The sequence below is a fragment of the Crocodylus siamensis genome, chromosome 1, assembly GCF_052110815.1.
Source record: "Crocodylus siamensis isolate JL-2025a chromosome 1, ASM5211081v1, whole genome shotgun sequence".
Classification (NCBI taxonomy): Eukaryota; Metazoa; Chordata; order Crocodylia; family Crocodylidae; genus Crocodylus; species Crocodylus siamensis.
This window is the reverse complement of record NC_143395.1, coordinates 418,158,828-418,181,504: the sequence shown is the minus strand read 5'-3', so window position 1 is coordinate 418,181,504 and position 22,677 is coordinate 418,158,828. Positions and strand designations below refer to the sequence as shown.

The window sequence follows — 22,677 nt, the reverse complement described above, 5'->3', positions numbered from 1 at the left end:
TACTCTAGACTCATTCAAAAGGCATTTGGATCTTTATCTTGCTGGTATCATCTGATTCCTGCAGACTTCCTGCCTCTAGCAGGGGGGCTGGACTTGAGGATCTCACAAGGTTCCTTCCAGCCCCAAATGTCTATGAAATCACCTATAGTATATTTTCATGTGGTTACTGGAGAGGTCTCTCTGATGAACAACCCAAACCAACAACAGGAAGTTATTTTACACAGTGTGTAATTGAAGTGTGGAACTCATTGCCATAAGATGTTGTGGAAGCTGACAGGTTATCTGGATTCAAACAGGGACTGGACACATTCTTGGAGGAAAGGGGCATCAGTGGCTACTGAGCACGGGAGTTAGCAGTACAGCTTTGAATCAGAACTTCCTAGACGTTAAACACTGGAGGCTGCAAGTAGGAGAGGAACAGTGGAAAAGAAACCCTGGCCAGGGTGCGGTTTGGTTTAAACATGCTGAGAAACATGTGTGGAGGTCAGGGCTGCTGCAGCTAGTTCACTCTCTGGCTCTGTGCGACACAGGAGACTGGGCCAGACCTATCGTGTAAGCTGGTAAATGGCAGTTCTTATGGCCAACTACTTGCATAAGTTTCTGGGCTTCAACTTAAATGCAAAAAGGTGTCACTGTAGGTAGTTCAATGAAAGACTTGATCAGTGAACCGTGGCACTAAATAGTCTACACTATGTTGGCATATGCAAGGAGACTGACTGTGTTGCCACTATACGAGACAGTGGCACCTCCTACCCAGAAATACTATGTTCAGTTCTGGCCACAGGGTTAAAAAGATACAAGCTCTTCCTGCTTTAGCCAGCAGAGGCTCAGAGGGAAAAAAAAAGAGCAACTGGAAACATAAAAAGACACAATAACAAAATAGTAAGGTAGCATTGTTGAATTAAGAATGCTTTAAATAAAAAGAGAAACAGAGGATCAAAGATGCAAGTGGATCCTTAGAGGAGCCGCTGCTGCATTAGAAAGCAGAATATTTCCAGAAGGGTTACGAACCCTCACCCTGCTTTGGTGCATGTCCTGAGAACTGATGAGGGCTAGAAAGAAGTACTCCCATACAGGTAAGTTATTCTCCAGCTGCCCACTAGGCAGGGGAAGGGAGTGGGGTTTCTGAGTCTTCATTTAAGCAGGTGATAACTGGACCACGAGCCTGATCTGATATTGCAATGCTTGTGATCTCGTTCAAGTACTGAGCCTGCTCAGTCCTGTTTCAAGCTTTGACTGGATCACAGCAGAACATGCTGTGGTGACTGGAGTTTCAGAGACACTTCAATACCTGAAAAAAGAAACTGAAAGGCACTTAAAAAAGATCCATGTGTGGCAAGCCAGAATTTTTTCTTATGAATAACCACTATAAAAAAAAAGGTGCAGCCTTGGCCAGTCCAGGGCTAAAGGAAAGTTAATGTCTAAAGTATACTGGGTGGGTAGGAATACCAGGAAAGAGATTATTACAGGTGGCATATCTAAGTAAACAGATTAAACTCATGTCGAGTTTCAAGCTAAACTTGCTCAAAGTGAAATCCGTAGGGGTTGCATAGTGGTCTCCGAGCAGGGGTAGGAGGGCAAGGTAGAGCCGCCACCAGTATGTCAGTCAGGCTGGGCAAACATAGCACCAGCGATAAGAAAGGATGTGCTAGACCCCTTAGGCAGACAAGGTTCTTTAGGTAAACGCAATATCTTTTATTAGACGAATTAAATAGCTGAAATGATTTTTTCAACTATTTGGTTGGCCTAATAAAAGACATCACATTTACCCAAAGAACCTCATCAGCCTATGTCCTTAGACCACTATGACCATAACCAACGTTTCCTAAACCTCTTAGGTCTCTTCTCGCCTGCAGCTTCTTTGGGGAGGAGTCACGCTGTGAAAAGCCCAGATGCAGGCTGCTGTTCAAGGCCCAGTCTTCACTGACCCTGTTGAGTCACTCGCCTGACTAAGAGCAAAGCTACAGTGCCAGCTAGTGGAAGAATCTTTCCTATGCAAGGCAAGCTTATAAAATTGCCACCAGAAGCCCAGGCCAAGGTCCATGTGAATCCAAGAAGACAGGAATGTGAAGAGACTGAGCTTCCCAAAGCCATAAAAACAGGCTTTCTTTCTCATTTCTCAGAATGCTTTATCCCTCTCACTGCAGCCTGGAACTTGACACGATCAGTCAGCCTACAATGATGCACTTCATAGTTTCATAGTTAGTAGGGTCAGAAGGGACCTGACCAGATCATCCAGTCTGATCCCCTGCCATGGGCAGGAAAGAGTACAACCCCAGCAAGGTGTTCATCCAGCCTCCTCCTAAAGATCCCCAGGGTAGGAGCCAGCACCACTTCTCTTAGTTTCATAGTTTCATAGTAGAGTCGGAAGGGACCTAGGTAGATCATCTAGTCCGACCCCCTGCCTTGGCAGGAAAGAGCACCGGGGTCAGATGACCCCGGCAAGGTGCTCATCTAACTTCCTTTTAAAAATCCCCAGGCTAGGAGCCTGCACCACTTCCCCTGGAAGCCGGTTCCAGGCCCTAGCCGCTCTGACTGTGAAGTAGCGCCTCCTAATATCTAATCTAAACTTATCCTCCGCCAGCTTGTGACCGTTATTCCTGGTCACTCCTGGCAGCGCACGGGGGAACAGGGACTCCCCCAATACCTGCTGATCCCCCCTGACCAGTTTGTAGCAGGCCACAAGGTCCCCCCTTAACCTTCTCTTGTGGAGGCTGAACAGGTTCAGGTCCCGTAGCCTCTCCTCATAAGGCCTGCCCTGCTGACCCCTGATCATACGAGTGGCCCTCCTCTGGACTCTTTCCATATTGTCCACGTCCCTCTTGAAGTGTGGCGCCCAGAACTGGACGCAGTACTCCAGCTGCGGCCTGACCAGTGCCGCATAGAGGGGGAGGATCACCTCCCTGGACCTGCTCGAGATGCATCTGTGGATGCATGACAGGGTACAGTTGGCCTTCTTGACTGCCTCCCCACACTGCCGGCCCATGTTCATCGTGGAGTCAATGACGACTCCAAGATCCTTTTCCGTCTCCGTGCTGGCAAGAGGGGAGTTCCCCAACCTGTAAGTCTTGGAAGTTGGGTCCAGATCCTAGCCGCCCTGACTGTGAAGTAGCGCCTCCTGATGTCTAGTCTGAATCTACCCTCTGTCAACTTATGGCCACTGTTCTTTGTTACCCCCGGTAGCGCTCAGGGGAACAGGGACTCCCCCATTGCCTGCTGGTCCCCCCTGACTAGTTTGTAAATGGCCACTAGATCCCCCCCTCAGCCTTCTCTTGTGGAGGCTGAACAGGTTTAGTTCCCTTAACTTCTCCTTGTAGGACCTGCCCTGCTGCCCCGATCATGCGAGTGGCCTCCTCTGGACCCTCTTGGTGCTGGCCACATCCCTCCTGAAGTGCGGTGCCCAGAACTGGATGCGGTACTCCAGCTGCGGCCTGACCAGTGCCGCATAGAGGGGGAGGATCACTTCCTTGGACCTGCTCGAGATGCATCTGTGGATGCAGGACAAGGTGCGGTTGGCCTTCCTGACCGCGTCCCCACACTGCCGGCCCATGTTCATCTTGGCATCAGTGAAGACTCCAAGATCTTTTTCTGCCTCTGCCCTGATGAGAAGGGAGTTCCCAGCCTGTAGGTATGGTGCCGGTTGTTCCTCCCTAGGTGCAGCACCTTGCACTTGTCGGTGTTGAATCCCATCCTGTTCTCATCCGCCCACCCCTGTAACCTGGCTAGGTCTGACTGCAGCCTATTCCTCCCTTCTAGTGTGCCCACATCCCCCCACATCTTAGTGTCATCTGTGAATTTGAACAGGTGCTTTTTACCCCCTCGTCCCAGTCGCTGATGAAGATGTTGAACAATGCGGGCCTGAGGACTGAGCCCTGGGGGACCCCACTGCCCACATCCCTCCAGGTCGAAAATGACCTGTCCACCACCACTCTCTGGGTGTTGACTAGAGGGCTGCTAGTGATCCATTTGACTGTGTAGGTGTCAACGCCACAGTCCACTAGTTTTTTGTTGAGAACGGGGTGAGAGACAGTGTCAAAGGTCCTCCTAAAGTCCAAAAAGACTATGTCCACTACTACACCTACGTCTATGGTTTTTGTGACCTGGTCATAGAAGGCCACCAGGCTGGTCTGACAGGACCTGCCTCTAATGAACCCATGTTGGTTGCCACTCGATTAGAGTACTATTACTATGCAAAACAGACAGGGAGATGCAAAGTCCCTGGGTCCTTAACTGATATGCAGATAAGTGGAGTTTGTTACAAGGTGATCAGCTCGGCTGGCACTCCATTCCACAGTAAGCCAGCTCCCCACCTCTCTGACATGCACAAGTTGAGCACGCTGTATGCCGCAATGAAGACAAGTGGCTCAAAAGTGCAGTATTTAAACAAATCAGAGACGTAACCAGATATCATCAACACTCCACTGAAGTCAATGGGGTACACGTACAAGGCACAAGGCAGCACTGCAGAGACCAGAGCTACCTTTACACAATCAAGAGCTAAGGTATTGGAAGAAGCATAACCACATTAAACAGAGTGCTGTGCCAGTACTCAATGAGGCTACTCCCTTTCTAGTACCCAAGTGACTTAAGTTACCTGAGCATGGCAGTGACCTGGGTTAGGAACCACAAGTCTGAACAGCCTCCGGAGAGGCTTTATGGCTGAGTGGCCGAGGAGTAAACACAAGCAGACAGAACAGAGCTGCCATACTGGTCAGTGCACAGGCCCACCCTGTCCAGGATCCTCGACCTCATAGTGACACCATAGCAGGCAAGGAGAAAACATTTATGCAGGGCCTGTCCAGCCTGATCTGTCCCCTGCCCATTCGCAGGCTAAAGAAGTCATATTTGGAGGCTGCACCCCATATCACATTTAATATTTGCTGAGTACGGATGACTTTGTTCAATCTCCTTTGGAACCCAATTAAACTATCAGGCTCAAAAACACCCTGTGGCAATGAATTCTACAAGGGAATTGCATGAAAAATCTGCCCTTTGCTTGCTTTAAGCCTGCTCCCCAATAATTTCTTTGTGTGTTCCCTAGTTCTGGTATTACTTTCTCCATGCCATCCATGGATTGATACAACTTTGATATTCCGCCATAGCTTGGCAATGATGAGGAAGGACTAAGAAAAAAACCAAAACACACACATACATTAATTGTGATGGTTTGGCCTTGGGCAGAAAGTCAAACACTTATTCACTTACACTTGTGCCAGTTCACAAGCTCTGCCACTCTAGCCTGCAGCCTGCTCAGAGTCTGGAGAAGAGAAGCCTGCTCCAATAAAGACTCATGCTCTTAAGATGATGCATGAGGGCTGCCCTTTCCACATGACAGTAGTCCTTAAACCTGCAAACTGGTGTTCAAGGGAGTTGACCTCAGAGGATTTGCTGAAGTTGATTTACTCTCTTAGGCCAAGTACAGACATTACATTTTTACCAGTATAAGTGATCGGTCAGAAACTGGTCTATACCTGCAATAGAACAGAAGTTTGGCACGCACAGACTGGTTTAAAAATGGCAGAACCTGATCTAAGATTTGCTCCCTCCCACCAAAGGGAGAACGTATGTTCTATTCACCACTGGTCTAACTACACTGCTTACAGAAAACCACATAACTTAGATCAATTCTGCCCAAGGGCTTTCTTGAATGTCCGTACCTGGCCTTAACCTCCAATAGAGATTCCTGGAGCATTCATTGGATGTTGGATGGTACAGTATGCAAAGACCCCCAATCCAGAAATGCTTTTTGCTTCCCCTTCAGGCAGGACTTAGATGGTTTGGATAGGGATGATCTTGCCTCAGGCAGGGGGTTGAACTAGATCAGCGTTTCCCAACTTTTTCCAGCCCAAAAAACACTTGCATTAATAACAACATTTCTGCAGTGCACAACCCCCACCCCTAATTTCATAGAAATCAGAGAGATTAAGGGCTAGAAAGGACCTTGAAAGATCAGAGAGTCCAACCCCCCTGCTCTGGGCAGGACCAGGTCTAACTACTTTCAAGTTTGGGGACTGCACCACCTCCTTGGGAAGTCTATTTCAGATTCTGGTCACCCTTACCATAAAGAAGTTCTTCCTTGCATGCGACCTGAAACTATCCTCCAACAGTTTATGGCCATTGTTCTTTGTCATCCCCTGGACCACTCTAGTGAAGAGTTTCTCCCAGCTTCCAATATTCACCCCTTACATACTTATAGATGGCCACCAAGTCCAACGAAATTTGTAACTTATATAAACAATGTATTTCCATTTATTCATTTATTTATTTTTCTAATATATGCCTAATTTTCCAAAATTCTGTGGCACACCTCTTCATTTCTGATGGCACAACATTGTGCCACGGCACACTGGTTGGGAAACACTGCACTAGGTCACTTCCAGAGGTCCCTTCCAGCCCAACTTCTCTAAGAGTCTATGATTCTAAGAAGGAAGGGTGCTACGGGTCACCGGTGTAAAACATACATGGAGAAGTAATGAGTACCACCCTGAACATCTGAGCATGAGAGTGCTGCTTGTCAGAAGGAGGGCAAAAGTAGCACAAATCAAAAGTTTGTTCCTTCTTTAGAAGAGGTTCTTGAATAAGGCGCCAGGAACCATGACCATTCATTGGCAGAAATGACCCATTGGTCCCTTGAGGGGCAGGGAGATGCATGGAACTCAAGCTTCGAAATACCGTGACAACAGGTCCCTTTGAAAACTGACCCAGGCAGCTGCTTGCGTGAGCTGTTCTCCCTGTGTCATTACTCCTGACACATTTCCTACAACAAAAATACCATTTCAAGGGAAAACTTAACAAAAAAGTTAGTTCTCTGATGAGTAAATGCTCCTCAGACAAGAATATTCACAGATCCATGACATGGTACCAGCATCAACTCACCCCTATGGTCGATGCCATGTAGTCTGCACACATTTCAGCAAAGTCCCGCTCCAGTACCCCATAATAAAGCCCGTAGAACAGGAGTGAAATGCCAAAATCCATTGCATCTTCTGGTTTGATTCTACAAGAAAGACAAAGGAATCTCATTTAACACCGAGCACATGCAAAACCAGCTGCTGTAGAAACAGAGTGATCGTGGCAAAAGCCTCACAGCACATTAACTCCACTGCCAACAAACCCTGCCAGCAAGTAAGTGCTTGTTGTTTTTAAATCTCCTCACAGAATCATTTGCAACAGCTACATCACAATCCTAGTCCATAATTCAAGGCCTCTGGGATGTCTCCCCAGCTAAGCTGTCGGAAACAGCTTCATCTTAATGCAGCAGAACACATTCATTCCAGTCTGCGCAAAACACAGGCAGTCTCTGCACTTTCCCCTGGAGGCAACAGACGTGCCTAGCAGTGAAGGCAGGACAGCTGGCGAGATGCATGTGACATTCACTAGCTCCCACGCAGAGTATGCCAAAGCCTTAAAATTAGGCAGTGCGGCTAGTTTGGCAAGGCAGAGTGTGCAACAACAAGCAGGCCTGAGAGAGAAAGCTGGGGCATGACTCCGGGCAGGTGCTCGGGGCTGCACTACACAGGAGATCCTGGACTGTTCCTATGAGGGTAGCTCACAAGCTGCTTAATTCACAGCAGGTTGCTGAATTAAGGATGAGCTGCCCAGCTGTTCGCTGCAGCTTTTACTCCAAAGGGCATCACACAGCTGGAGCTCAGTCCTGTGCAGCTGACTGATGTGACTCTATGCCCTGGTCACTTTGCAGAGGCAATAAGAATGCCTGCTTTCTTAGGCTTTTGCTAAGCGGCAAGTGGGAATGTGCTTCCTGGGGGCACTCCCTGCCCCATGGCAGAGGCAATGCAGATTTGCTGGTAAAGACCAATTCTGAGAATTAAGCTGAAATTGCTCTTTGTGCTATTTGGTACTTTCCAGAAGAAGCTTAGCAGCAAACCTGGACATGTTACACTTAAAAATAGCTTTAGAACACAAAATAGGCTTCCAGCTAAGTGCTACATGCCTCTGCAGGTGAATCAACTCTGATCAGTACAGGCCCAGGAAGAAAAAAAGCCATCAAGTACTTCTAGCTGGAGTGCTGGGTCTGGGGGAGCTGGCTGCAGGAGTAATGTCAGGATGCTGTTTTCCCAGTATGGCAGAGGACAACTGTTACTGGTATTTGGCCTGGAGCTGCACAAGAGGATTAGAGGAGAAAGCATAAAAAGGTGGTGACAAACGCTGTACACAAGAGAAAGGGATTGTGTGTGTGACACCGGAGCATCCTCACTGGAAGCCAGGTGCTGGTTTGGGAGCAACCTGAACAGTCACCTGTGATTGCTCAGAAGCTAGAAGAGAATCCAACAGTTGCTCTGACCTCCTGCCTTACGGATCACATGGCTACAACTTATTTCTAGTTACCATCCTTTAAAGGAACACCGTGCTAACACCCAGATCTACAGGACTTTGACAATTCACCATGCTGATAATTCACCATGCTGATAGCAGCTAAGCATTAGAGATTTGCTCACCTGAATAATAAGTTAAGACCAAAGAGTGTAAACATTACAGCCATGTACCCAACAATTCCCGTCGCGTAGCTCATCTTGTATATTAGCAGAAACCATTTATACACCAGCCTGTAAGAGACGTATAAAAATGAAGGCATTAGGGTTTCTTGTAGTGAAGTCTCACAGAACACCTGAGAGTTTTGCTGTATCTTAGGATATATGTAGCTGTCTGCATGAAAAGGAGGTAAGATCTGGCATGCCCGATGGAAGCTAACAGCTCACAGTCCTAACCCCCCTCTGATGATTATTCTACTCATGACTCTAGATTGCCACAGCATGACAACTTCTAAATCCATTAGATCTTGACCTTCAAGACTAGGAGCAAATGCTGTGTCCTAAACTGGGAATAGGAGGCGAGTGCCCCTCATGCCCAGAAGAACTGACATATATCAAGCTTTCAGTCAATCACTCAGATTAGCACTGTTCTGGGAAAATTAAATATTTGTGATAGGCCCATTGGCAAGCAGCGTAGCAAGATGGTTAAAGGGGCGTGTTTAACCTGATTTATCGGATGACTCTTCCCACAGGCAAGAATATGGCTCAAGTCCAGAGTTGAACTGAAAAGTTTAACCACAATCATTCTGTTAGAAAGAAATCAGCTGCTGTCGCAGATTGTGTGCTTCTAGCCTTGGGCTTGCGATTCACAAGGAGAAGTGCGTGCTAACCTGGGAGTTGTTTGCACGAGAGGTTTACGGGTGGCTCTGAATGTGACGAAGGCTGTGACGGTGGAGAAGAGGACCCAGATCACCAGGAACCGCCACCAGTGCAGCTTCATTGTGAAATAAAGAGGAACAACCCACATCTGAAAGAGGGTCACCATCTGCAAGGACAAATCAAAGGCATGTCAGATAAATACAAGATCACACTGTTTAACCAGCATTGAAGGGCACCCCAGATCTGGTAACCTTTGTTCTCCCTTTATCTCTTAGAGAGGGTGTATTCCTAGAGAGAGGGTGCAAATATTAATTGTGAAGTTCAACCCACTGAACACTGGTAGTGCAACACGAGATTTAAGTCAGGCTACTGAGCTCTGCTCAACTCTGCTAGAAGAGGAATACCAGCAGAGCTGCTCTCTCATCAGTTGCTGAGGTGGTCACATCAGCTTTTCTGTACTCAGGATTCCTGAGAGTTTCATGTTCACCTTAAAGCAGGTGCTGAACGATGGATTCAAACAGCAGTAAGTTTCAGACTCAGTTGTACCATTTCAATTGTTCCCCTGTACTCAGTTTTTCCAGTGCAAATAAGAGTTATTTGCAACACAGCAGTTTTAAAAAAAACCTGAATCAAATGTTTTCTTGACCAGTTCATTAGCATAACCACCACCTGGGGACCCAGAAGAGAAACGTCCTTCATCTCAAATGGATAAGTGCAGCCTGATCCAAGTCAGTGGAAGGAGAAAGGAATCAGTGAACTGAATGATCCAATGAGTGTAACCCAAAAGGTCAGCAATCATGAAAGCCAGCTTTCATTCACCAAGCTGTTCAAGGTATTCTACTAATCACATTATTTTAAGTAAGCGTGATGGCACGATCATCTGGTCCCATTGTTTTTTTAAGGATTAGCACAAGGGTGCTCAACCCCCAGCCCATGGGCCAGGGCTGAATCCTGGCACAGGCCATGTGGTGGTGGCACAGGGCCAAATCTGACCTGTGGACTTGACCTCTGCTATAAAACTGGCTTGCAGGGCCAGATGAATGGGGCAGTGCCAGTCTGCATGTTGGGACTCAGTCATGAGAGCCTGATGTTAGCCCCTCCTGTGTCAGGACTAGGTCCCAGTGCTGCCCCCTCCCAGCCCCCCACACTAGGATTGGGGTCCTGGGGCCCAGCACCATCTTTGCCCAGGCCTGCATGCACTGGGATTGGGCGCCCCATCCAGCATGCTGGGCCCAGGGTTCTTCATAGGTTGGGAAATATGGCACCACGGGAGTAGTGGCACCACTCCCCTGCTGCCAAATTTCTGGACCTGCAGGGCATCTCATGAGCCTGATGAGACTGTGCCATAGGTTGGATCTGGCCTATGGGCTAGGGGATGAGCACCCCTGGACTAAATGTATTAAGTGATGAGGTTTTACGTGGATTCACTTAATTACTCAATGAAGTACTGTATTTACTCAAAGATAAGGCAAGGTCCCACCTGCCCCTCCCCAATCAGTGTGGGGAAAAAAACCTCTTCCTCTTATATGGTTTCCTTGTATGCGAACATTAAATACATTGTCTATCTCTGAACTGGTGCTAAAAACAGCATGTGCTCAGTAATGGAACCAGCCATGAAGTTGATTAAATGCAGCCAAAGCTGAGCATGACTACAAAATACATAGTGGCAACCTTGCCAATGGGAACCTACCACAAGGATAGACTACTGCAGCCCAACTGAATAATACCTATTGTGCACAGTCCCCCTCAGCGCCAACTCTTTCAGAGGAGGGGCACTCTGAAGTGCTTTGGGTTAGAATACAAGGCAGTCGTGGGGAAAGAGACTCAACGGTAGGGGTCTACTACAGACCTCCCAACCACGGGGAAGAGCTCGACCAGGAATTCTTAAGTCAGCTCACGGAGGTTGTTAGGTCAAAGGATGTGGTCATCATGGGGGACCTGAACTTGCCAGACATCTGCTGGGAAGAGCAGTCAGCCAGGTCTGACTGCTCACTTAGGTCCCTACCCAGAATGCAGGACCTCCATCGAACCCAGGAGGCGCACAGCCCCATAGGGGAGATGCCTTGTTGAACCTGGTGCTGCCACGGGAGACGACCTGGTGAGGGGGCTGCAGGTGCTTGATCACCTGGGCGACAGCGATCATCGCCTGCTGGGATTCACCATCCAGCGCAAGGTGGCAAAGGCCTGCAGCAAGGCAGCAGCCCTAGATTTCAGAAGGGCGGACTTCAATGAGCTAAGGAGAATAGTTGGGGAAGCACTGAGGTCCCCAAGGGGAGGGGAACCTGGTGTCCAAGAAGAGTGGTTGCTCCTTAAGGAGATGATTCTCCAAGCCCGAAGGGAGGTAATCCCAACACGGATCAAAGGGAGCAGGAGGGCGCAAAAGCCCCCACGGCTCACCAAAAGCATCCGGGAATGTCTCCTAGCTAAAAGGGAGGTGCACACCCAATGGCAGGGAAGGGCCATCACCAGGGAGGATTATATTGTGGTTGCTCGGGGATGCAGGGGGGTGGTCAGGAAGGCCAAGGTGGAGATGGGACTGGGACTAGCTTCCTGGATCAAACGCAACAAGAAGTCCTTTTTAAATACATGGGGGGCAAAAAGAAGGTAGCGGGTAACGTGGGGCCCCTGCAGGATGCGCTAGGAAATTTGGTTGTCACACCAGACGACAAAGCCAACATATTTAACAATTTCTTTCCGTTTTCCTGAGCAGGAACTGGAACAGTCACCCACAGTCACCCCTGCCCTCTGGGCCCCCTTAGATCTCAGGGGAGGCACACCTAGGCCAAGGATTAGTGAGGACCTAGTCAGGAAACGTCTGGAGGGACGGGACGTGTTCAAGTCAGTGGGTCCAGACGATCTCCACCCCCGAGTGCTGAGGGAATTGGCTGAGGTCATTGCAGGACCCCTGGCACGGCTGTACGAGCACTCGTGGGGCTCTGGTGTGGGGCCAGAGGACTGGAAGAGGGCCAATGTGGTTCCCATCTTCAAAAAGGGGAGAAAGGAGGACCCGGGAACTATAGGTCAGTTCGTCTTACCTCGATCCTGGGCAAGCTTTTTGAGAAAATTACGCTGGCACATATCCACAAGGGGCGAGCGGGGGAGATCATGCTTAGGGGCAATCAACGCGGGTTCATTAGCGGCAGGTCCTGTCAGACAAACTTGGTGGCCTTCTACGACCAGGTCACCGAATCCTTAGACGCAGAGGTAGCAATGGACGTAGTCTTCCTGGACTTTCGGAAGGCCTTCGACACTGTCTCTCACTCCATTCTCACTAAGAAACTGGGGGTTGTGGTGTCGACACCCACACAGTCAGATGTGTCGCCAACTGGCTGGAGGGCCGCACCCAGAGAATAGCGGTGGACAGGTCATGTTTGACCTGGAAGGACGTGGGCAGTGGGGTCCCCCAGGGCTCGGTCCTCGGGCCCGCACTGTTCAACATCTTCATCAGTGACTTGGACGAGGGGGTAAAAAGCACTTGTTCAAATTTGCTGATGACACTAAGATGTGGGGGGATGTGGGCACGCTAGACGGGAGGAATAGGCTACAATCGGACCTAGACAGGTTACAGGGCTGGGCGGATGAGAATAGGATGGGATTCAACACCGACAAGTGCAAGGTGCTGCACCTAGGGAGGAAGAACCAGCACCATACCTACGGGCTGGGGAACTCCCTTCTCGTCAGTGCAGAGGCAGAAAAGGATCTTGGAGTCGTCACTGATGCCAAGATGAACATGGGCCGGCAGTGTGGGGATGCGGTCAGGAAGGCCAACCGAACCTTGTCCTGCATCCACAGATGCATCTCGAGCAGGTCCAGGGAGGTGATCCTCCCCCTCTATGCGGCACTGGTCAGGCTGCAGCTGGAGTACTGCGCCCAGATCTGGACGCCGCACTTCAGGAGGGATGTGGACAACATGGAGAGGGTCCAGAGGAGGCCACTCGCATGGTCAGGGGCAGCAGGGCAGGCCCTATGAGGAGAGGCAATGGGACCTGAACCTGCTCAGCCTCCACAAGAGAAGGCCAAGGGGGGATCTAGTGGCCTGTTACAAACTAGTCGGGGGGGTCAGCAGGCACTGGGGGAGTCCCTGTTCCCCCGAGCACTACCAGGAGTGACCAGGAATAACGGTCACAAGCTGGCAGAGGGTAGATTTAGGATAGATATCAGAAGGCGCTACTTCATGGTCAGCGCGGCTAGGATCTGGACCCAACTTCCAAGAGAAGTGGTGATGGCTCCTACCCTAGGGATCTTTAAGAGGAGGCTGGATGTGCACCTTGCTGGGGTTGTTTGACCCCAGTACTCTTTCCTGCCATGGCAGGGGGTCGGACTCGATGAGCTGCTCAAGTCCCTTTCGACCATAGAAACTATGAAGTCACAGTGAGCCACTGAAATGAACACATTTTCACTTCCTGTTCACTCCCACAGCTCAGCTGTGCCCTTCTCTCTCATTTCTAATGATTCCTGTTTCTTCATCAGCCTTAAATGTCTGGGAAACACCACCAAGTGGGCCCCCAAATGGTTCATCCAGAAACCCTGTTGCCCCCTCTCAACCTGCCTCACATAATTAGTGTGGCCTCACCCTCCACGAGGTGAAGCCGAACCAGGTTGCCCTTCACCTCACCTCATCTACATACATTTTTGGAGGATCCCAAGACTCGTGACAAGAACACCTGGTCACAGTCATGAGTGGGGGACTACTTAGCACATGGATCCTTTGTCACGGGGTGGGGAAGTATCTGGAGTGCACACATGCTGAGCAATGCCAAGCTATGGGGTCACCATGGCTTGATATGCTGTTCATAGCATTTCACAGAAGTAGGGTTGGAAGGGACCTTGTAGATCTTCAAGTATGACCCCCTGCCTGGGCAGGAGAAAAACTGGGCTCAAATGACTCCAGCCAGGTAGGCATCAAGCCTCCTCTTAAAGACCACCACGGTAGGAGCCAGCACCACTTCCCTTTGAAGTTGGCTCCAGATCCTAGCCACCCTAACTGTGAAGTAGTTCTTACGGATGTCTAATCTAAACCTCCTCTCCAACAACTTGTGGCTGTTATTCCTTGTTATGCCAGGGGCCGCTCAGGGAAACAAGGTCTCTCCCAAACCCTTCTGGTCCCCTCTAGTGAGTTTATAGACAGTCACCAGGTCCTCCCTCAGCCTTCTTTTGTGAAGGCGGAACAGGTTCAGGTCCCGCAGTCTCTCAGTGTAGGGCCTGCCCTGTTGTCCTCGGATCATGTGAGTGGCCTCCTCTGGACCCTCCCAATGTTGTCCACATCCCTCCTTACGTGGGGTGCACAGAACTGGACACAGTACTCCGGCTGTGGCCTGACCAGTATCACGTAGAGGGGGAGGATCACCTCCCTGGCTCTACTTGAGATGCATCTGTGGATGCACAACAAGGTCCAGTTAGCCCTGCCAACCGTGACCTTGCGTTTTTGGCCCATGTTCATCTTGGAGTCAATAATGACCCCAAGATCCCTTTCTGTCTCTGTGCTCTCAAGAAGGGAGTTTCCCATCCTATAAGTGTGCTGCTGGTTACTACTGCCCACGTGCAGCACCCTGCACTTGTCAGTGTTGAAGTGCATCCTGTTTTTGCTAGCCCACCCCTGCAACCTGTCCAAGTCTTGCCGCAGTCTTTCCTTCCCTACTAGCGTGCTCACCTCACCCCAAATCCTGGTATCATCAGCGAATTTAAACAGGTTGCTTTTCACCCAGTCAACCAAATTGCTGATAAAGAGCTTGAACAGCGCAGGCCCAAGGACTGAGCCCTGGGGGACTCCGCTGTCCACTTCCCCCCAGGTCGAATATGACCCATCCACCACCACCCTCTGAGTACGACCCTTCAGCCAATCTGCAATCCATCTGACTGTGCAGGCATCAATGCCACAGTCGCCTAGTTTTTTAATGACAGGGTGGGAGACGGTTTCAAAGGCCTTGCTGAAGTCCAGAAAGACTACATCTACGGCGACACCTGCATCCAATGCTTTTGTGACCTAATCATGAAAGGCAATCAGGTTGGTCTGACGTGACCTGCCCCTAATGAAACTGTGCTGGTTGCCCTTGAGCATCGTCCCTGAAGCCGGCCCATCGCAGATGTGCTCCTTGATGATCTTCTCAAAGAGTTTCCCTAGGATTGAGGTAAGACTGACCAGCCTATAGTTGCCTGGGTCCTCTCTGCTCCCTTTTTTAAAGATGGCAACCACATTGGCTGTCTTCCAATCATCTGGCACCTGGCCCGAGCATCACGCGCGCTCGTAAAGCCTTGCCAAGGGCCCTGCAATAACCCCTGCTAGCTCTCTCAACACCCTGGGGTGGAGAGCATCTGGACCCACTGATTTGAACGCGTCCAGCCCCTCCAGAAGCTCTCTAACCCCGTCCTCCCCAACCTGAGGTCTGGAGGCGTTCCCCTCGAGCCCGTCTTGCATCGCGGTGGGGGAGTCCCGTTCCTCCCTGCACAAGAAAACGGAGGTGAAGAATTGGTTAAAGACGTCTGCTTTCTCCTCTGGCGCAACCACGAGATTGCCCAGAGAATCTTGCAGGGGACCCACGTTTCCCCAGTGCTTTCTTCATCCTCCCTACATATTTGAAAAGGATCTCCGATCTTGGATGCTAGTCCTAGCTCTATGTCCGCCTTAGCTTTCCTGACAGCCCCCCTACAGGACCAAGCAGAGGAGGTATACTCTTTTTTGAAGACAGCACCCCCCCTTTCACCGGTTGTACTCCACCTTTTTGGCGATCAGGCATTCCCGTACACCCTTGGTGAGCCAGGGGGGCTTTCAGGCACTCTTGCCCCGCTTGCTTCTTGTTGGAATGGTCACCCCTTGCGTGCTGAGTATCGTCTCCTTAAGGAACCACTCATCTTGGACACTAAGTTTCCCTGCCCTCGAGAACCCCAGCGCCTCCCCCACTAATCTCCTCAACTTGTTGAAGTCGGCCCTCCTAAAGTCTAGGGCTACCGTCTTGCTGCTGGCCCTTGACACCCTGCGCTGGATGGTGAATTCCAGCAAGTGATGATCGCTGTCACCCAGGTGGTCAAGAACCTGGAGGCCCCTTCCCAGGTCCTTGCCTGTGGCCAGGACCAGGTCCAACAGGGCATTTCCTCTGGTGGGACTGTGCACCTCCTGAATTAAGTGGAGGTCCTGTATCTCGGCCAGGAACCTCCTGGAACTGTCCGACCTGGCTGACTGCTCCTCCCAGCAGATGTCATGGGTGATTTAAATTACTCGGACAACTACATCCCTTGCCTTAAGTGCCTCTGCAAGCTGGCCTGAAAATTTCTGGTCCAGCTCCTCCCCTTGGTTGGGGGGGTCTGTAATAGACCCCCCCACCTTTAGACCCCTCTCCCCACAGCCCCCTTGTATCTTGACCCAGAGCACTTCAGCTTGCCCCTCCTCTGACCCCATTCTGCTGGCAGAGGATGTGTATTGCTTCTTGACATAGAGCGCCACACCCCCACCTTTCCTTCCTTCTCTATCCCACCTCTAAAGCCTATAGCCCCTAATGCTGTTAGGTGTTGAGGCCCAGCTCAATGAACTATATGGCAAGTCATGAGCATTTTGGCTTTGGACTAATGTCATGCATAGGTTGTGCTATGTATCAGTAAACACAAAAGTGCTGCTTAAAAGTGCTTATGGAATACCTGTGCTAAAATCTGGAGCAATTTCAAAAACGGGGAAAATTCACCATTTCTGGATGAACTAAGTCTATGGGTGCCTGTAGTAATTTACATATGTTTATTTCAAGGTCACCGTTTTCAGATTTTCCTGGCCTTCCCTGTGCTCAAGGAGAGCAGGGTCTGTCAGTAAGGGGGGGAAAAAAGGGGAGGAGTGAAGGGCAAGGGGCTTACCTGATCTCCCAGATTTATTTTCCCTGCTCTAGCAGTGGGATGGGACCAAATCAAAGGCGAGCCTCCAATAATTAGATTCTATACATGTACCTGGAAAATTATAACAAATTTATACTTTTTCTATATACTGAATCTAATCTAATTATTTTTTTTGGGGGGTGGGGGGGGTGTCATCTTATATTCAAGTAAATACAGTAATTCTGTGGCCGAGCTGCACATCTCTATATACGGTTCTGATACACTCTTGGAAAGAGCTGGCAAGGGATGTTTCAACATCAAACAGCAGAAGAGTGACAATTCATGTGCTCAATAGCTAAAGGTTTAGCCTCAAAGCCAGAGGGTGGACAAGGTGGAATCAGATGCTTACATTGTAGGAGCGAGGGTGCCTCTGTTTCCATTGTACCAATAGGAGTTGTGCTACTACTAACGTGGCGATGAGGATGAGGACCATTTCTGCATGCATCGCTTCGTGACCACGGTGCTTGGCATGCATCCGAGCATGCTCGACCCTGGAATGAGAACAAGGCAGGTCAACTTGGGTGTGAATCAGGTCCCCCTAAATACACTGAGCTACAGTGAATGGCTTGGCAGGAGTTTGTGTGGGGCCAGGAGGACTATATTGGAAGGGGAGTGGGGGGTACGTGAGTACTGGAGGGTAGGGAAGCATGCTGCTGTTGACAAGCTGAGAGAGGCAGAAAAAGGCACATCTGTTCTGGCTTGGATTTAAGTGCTATAAAATGTTAAAGAAATGCCTGCCTCCTGCTCTTTGCAAACAGGGCAGATGATGGAAAATGGGGGTTAGAAGGGACCTCAGGAGGTCATATCTAGTCCAACCCCCTGCACAAAGCAGGGCCGGTTCCAACTACTTCATCCTGGTCAGGGCTTTGTCAAGCCAGGCCTTAAAGATCTCCAAGGATGGAGACTGCACCACCTCTCTGGGTAGCCTGTTCCAGTGATGTTAAGGGTTGGGTTGGTGTTCCCACCTGCTGGGAGCAAGGAGAAGCAGACTACATCTCTTACAGGTACTGCCTGGCACTGATTATGGCAGCATTTGTTTCTGAGGAAACTCCCTCCCATTTATGTTTGTTGGGCAAATATTGGACAAATGAACTAATGCTCAGAAGAGATGCAGCGAGTCAAACAGAATGGGTGAAAGGCTCTTTCACTTCAACTTTTTGAAGCAAGTTAATTCTCTCCTGCTCACTCAACTGAAGAGGAAAGCAGCCCCAAGGAACACACGATTTGCATAATGTAAAAGAATGACAATTCAACCTGCTTGTTGTGAGAGGAACAGAGACCACAGGCCCAAGCTGCTATATCCCACCTTGAGATGAGAATCATCACCACAGCAGAAGAGCAGCCCTAACAAACTGAAGGCCCAGCATGCATCTCTCTACTTCTGTTCACGGCAAACACTGGCTCACTGCTACAGGCCCAGGATGCAGTGGCCTATCATGAGAAGGAAGCCAGGAGCTTTTATAACAACAGAGTCTAGTCAACCTACAAGCCAAGACTTGCAAGCAATGCATGGGTTGGAGAAGTGAGCACAATGTGAATCAAAAATACGCATTTTCAGTTTAAGGAGCCTTGAGAATGTTTTACGGATAAATGTTCAAAGAAGGCTGGTCTCGTTATGCTCTTACAAAGAAGCATCTAATTAAAATTGGTGTGCTTAACAGGAAGGGTGGATTAAGTAGCAGTCAATGGGGCTGGAGACTGAGCTGGTGGCTCAGGACAGGTGACTTCCTCACTGTAATGAGGCAAGGCTTTTTTAGGCACATAGGCTTTACATTTCAGGACAGGCCTCCTTTGCTGTGCACTGTTGGTAACATCAACACCGCACACTGGGGAAGTCCAGTGAAACACAAGCTGGCTGCACCCCACCACTCACCTCCATTTCTCCTCTGGAGACAAATGTGATAGATCAACCTATGGAGGAAAAGCAGTCAGTTACTGGAGTGTGACAGCAGCAGTATCAGCCTGGGGAAGATCAGTGTAACATTTATTTCTCGAATAGAAAGGGGTTGGTTTCTGCACTGCTTGAGCAAACATTTCCTGTCTAAATGCTGGCACAGACATTTTAATTGGTCCCAAGTGTCCAGCTTCTTATGCATCCCTCTTAGCACCTGATTCGGACTGCAGGCAATGCTAGAGATAAACAGCTAGCTGTAACTGTCACAGGATCTTCTTCGTGGAAGTGCTTCTGAAATTCAAACCAATAGGTTAGGAAGAAAGAGGGACTCAAAGGGGAGGGGGTACGTATTAACCACAACCCCACTTTCTAACCATTCTGCATCCAAGACAGAAGAGTGCAGCCAGCTGCCGTCTTCTGAATATTAGCCTTTGGCAACCCAGAGTTCACACCAGTGCCTTACAGCCTGGGCACTGCCACGAGTTTTAAAGAATTAGAACTTCGCACAACTCCACACAATTGTTACATCACTTGTGCATCTCTGGCTGTGCGCACAAGCACACCGCTCCGTGAGCTGGGCTATGCAGCTTGGGATCCTAAACTATGCCCTCAGTGGGGGGCCAAACTTTTTGGCAGGCTTGCCACAAATTAGCCCCACTCCCCGAAGGCCACTCCCATCCCCTTCCCATGACTGATTTGCTGCCCTGCTTTCCTCTCCATGCCTTCTCTGCAGCTGTGCTGCCTGTCCTCTCCCCATTCTGCCAAATGTGCAGGCTGTCAGCTGCACAGAGGCTGCAGGATGACCGCCGTGGTGTAGTGCCTGGGAGCTGCAGTCAAAGACCATGACACCCACTTGGCAAAATGCAATGCAAACACAGAATTATAAGCCATTGCCTGCATTTTCTCTGGGGCAATCTAAGTAAATGGCAACAGGAGCAGGCTGATGCTGCCGTCCATGGAGGCAGCATTATTTAGGGGGTGGTCTCCAGACAACAGCAGCCTAGCCCTCGTCAAGCACTCCTCAGAGGAATCACAGAGGAAAGTTTCAGGAGGGATTTAACTGAGAACCATGAAGGAGCTTGGCAGATAGTTCTCAGAAGCACGTCTTGGGCACAAGGAGCAGCATAGATGTCAGCATGAAGCTGCTCATTTTAAAATGAATGTGCAGACGAGCGAAGCCAGCAATGCAGACTGACCAAAGGGGGAGTCTCCACCTCAGAGGCTGATGCTGCTAACAATCTTTGCTTCACACAAATTTAGCACAGCCCTGCCATCCTGAGGAAGCTGGGGATGCAGGCTTGGCTCAACAGACTATGGTGACCATAAGGATCACCTAGTCTGCACCACACAGGCCAGAGGATTGCACCCTGTGGTTCCTGCACCCAGCTCCTCCTTTGTAGGCATCTCTCCTAGAAGCATTTAGATGCTTGTCAAGCATCACCTGCAGCCCTGGGTGGGATACTTATTCTCCGGGTTAACATTTTTGCTTACTTCCAGTCACTACATCTTGTTACGCCCTTGCCTGTTACGTTAGAGCCCTCGACTATGAAATCCTTTCCCCGCCGCACAGGTACAGCTGGGTAGAGGATCTTAGCCCTCCCTCACAGTAACACAAACATGGTCATGACAGGATGCGGTGAATGAAACGCCAGCCCATTTCTGCTTACCCTGAGCTCTGTTTATATTGCTAACGGTTAAACCCAACAGAAGCAACTCGCTTGGGGCCAAAACCAACTGACAGTCACAAGGAGCTGTTTATAAAACACCAGCTGCTTAAGTATGTGGCAACATGCTAATGGAGTCAAGGAACCAACATGCTATTTGGACTGATGCTTGGGTTTTCCTCCCACTGGGTTATAGTAAATAGCAAAACTGCTCTGAAGGACTTACAAGTGAGGCTGCCCCACATACAGGTGCTAGGCCACAGCAGCTCAGTTTGAAGGCAGGTCATGCCAAGGACTCTTAGCAAGCATTTCTGCAGTTGCAGCACTGGCCCTGAACGAAGCTCCACCTTGCTTCAATGCAAGAGCATTAATCAAGCAGGGGCCTCCCCGGTCCAGAGTAAACCTTTACCCTTTGTATCTTTTCATATCAGCACTGTACAATAGAGCTGACTTCTCCCAACATTTTCTTCAGACGAGATGTAGGCCTAACGTCTCACAGAGAGGCATTAGCCCCACTGCCCTGACTGAACTCCGGCCTGGGTGAAATCACACTGGCTATTTCAGCTGGCAGTGTATTCACCTCTGCTTCATCCCAAGCCATTAATACTGCTGCTGTGTGCCATTGCAGAACGACTGAATTACAAGAGATTTAGTTCCCAGTGGCTTTGAAAAGTATTTTTGTGTGAAGCAGATGGGAGATACAGCGATATGAATGCTCCCATTTAAGTTTCAGGGTTTGCCTAGGAAGTAGGTGGTGAAGGTTTGATACTGAATATCAACGTGAGACCCCACGCTCTTGAATCACAAGCAGCCACGCTGTTTTTTTTGTTAAAATAATTCCATTTCAGGGGTGATCTGATAAACAGCTGGTGCCAAGAAATTCAATACAACAGAAGACCTGGCTACAGCTCACTGAGTAGGAGAAACACAAAAATGTAAGGCTGTGTTTCTCAGCACAACTCAACTTTGAATTGCTTGGATTTTGCAGACGTGGGGAAGTTACTGACATTCCCCCTGGAACTGTGGAAGCTTATTTAATCAAGCACGAGACAGAGCTCCACGTCTCCATGCCCACGATGGATTTCTGAGCTGGTGCCAGCATGCTCCTGGCCCATCCAGGTAACCTACCACTGATCTAGTCTGTGCCAGGGAGCCTTCAAAAAATGTCCCCGTTGCAGCTAAAACCAAATAGTCCAACAAAATAAGGAAAACAAAAATGAGACCATTTCTTGGGTCCAGCCTATTTTGCATTTTCTGTATTAAGCCACCTAAAAAAACAAAACAAAACTGTCAACACCTCAAAGGGAGGGAAGTGCTACCAATCTACAGCTAGAGAAACAACAAGATTTGGTCATGATCTCCCAAAAAATAACTGGCAGAGCAGGTACCTGAGTCTGGATCTTCAAGTTGCAGACTACTGCTTCTAAATTGAGTTACACTCAGCCTAAGTAGTATGACTGTCAATTTAGCCATGAACACTTGTCCCTTGTCATGCATGGTACCTAGCGACAAAAAATGAAAGCCCTTGGTGGGTCACCATGAATAACCCTGTCACTGTATAGCAACTGAAACACCCAAATCCATGCAATACAATTAAATCAGATTTATTTGTAGATTAGAAATCCAGAAGACTAAAGCAATCCAGTTCAATTTCCTGAACAACAAACCAGAGAGGGTTCCCTGCTTCATTCTTTTAACTTCTCTTTGATCCAGAGCACCTCTTTTTAAATAAGCATCTAATCGTGATCCAATATAAATCACTGCAGCCACTGGAAAGTGATTAGTTACCTTCACTGTTATGCAATCGGGTTTTATTCCTCATCTAAGCCTGGCTGGCTTTGATTTCCAGGCAGTGAATCTTGTTACAGCTGTCTGCTACACTGAAGGGCTCTCTGTCATCAAGTTTCTGCTCCTTACATAGGTCTAGAAAGATCAGATCACTGCTTAATCATCGTCCTCTCCCTGCTTAGCTAAGTAGGCCGAGTTGCTTGGGTCTCTCTCTGTAACATATACTTTCTAATCCTTTAGTCATTCCAGGGGCTCCTCACTAAACCAATTTCACAAAACCTTTCTGGTGTTGCTGGACACAGAGTTCCAGTAACATCTCCACCAGTAT

At 49.2% G+C, this 22,677-nt stretch overlaps 1 protein-coding gene across 1 annotated transcript in view; it reads right to left on the bottom strand.

Moving 5' to 3' along the window:
* RNF121 (ring finger protein 121) overlaps nt 1–22,677 on the bottom strand; it is a 53,680-nt gene that overhangs the window by 27,211 nt on the left and 3,792 nt on the right. Inside the window, exons 2-6 of the mRNA XM_090030847.1 lie at nt 18,877–18,914; nt 17,353–17,494; nt 9,161–9,315; nt 8,457–8,564; nt 6,877–6,997 (exon numbers count right to left, since the gene is read on the bottom strand). Coding sequence (XP_089886973.1) covers nt 6,877–6,997; nt 8,457–8,564; nt 9,161–9,315; nt 17,353–17,494; nt 18,877–18,914 — 564 coding nt within the window. The remainder of the gene's footprint in view (nt 1–6,876; nt 6,998–8,456; nt 8,565–9,160; nt 9,316–17,352; nt 17,495–18,876; nt 18,915–22,677) is intronic.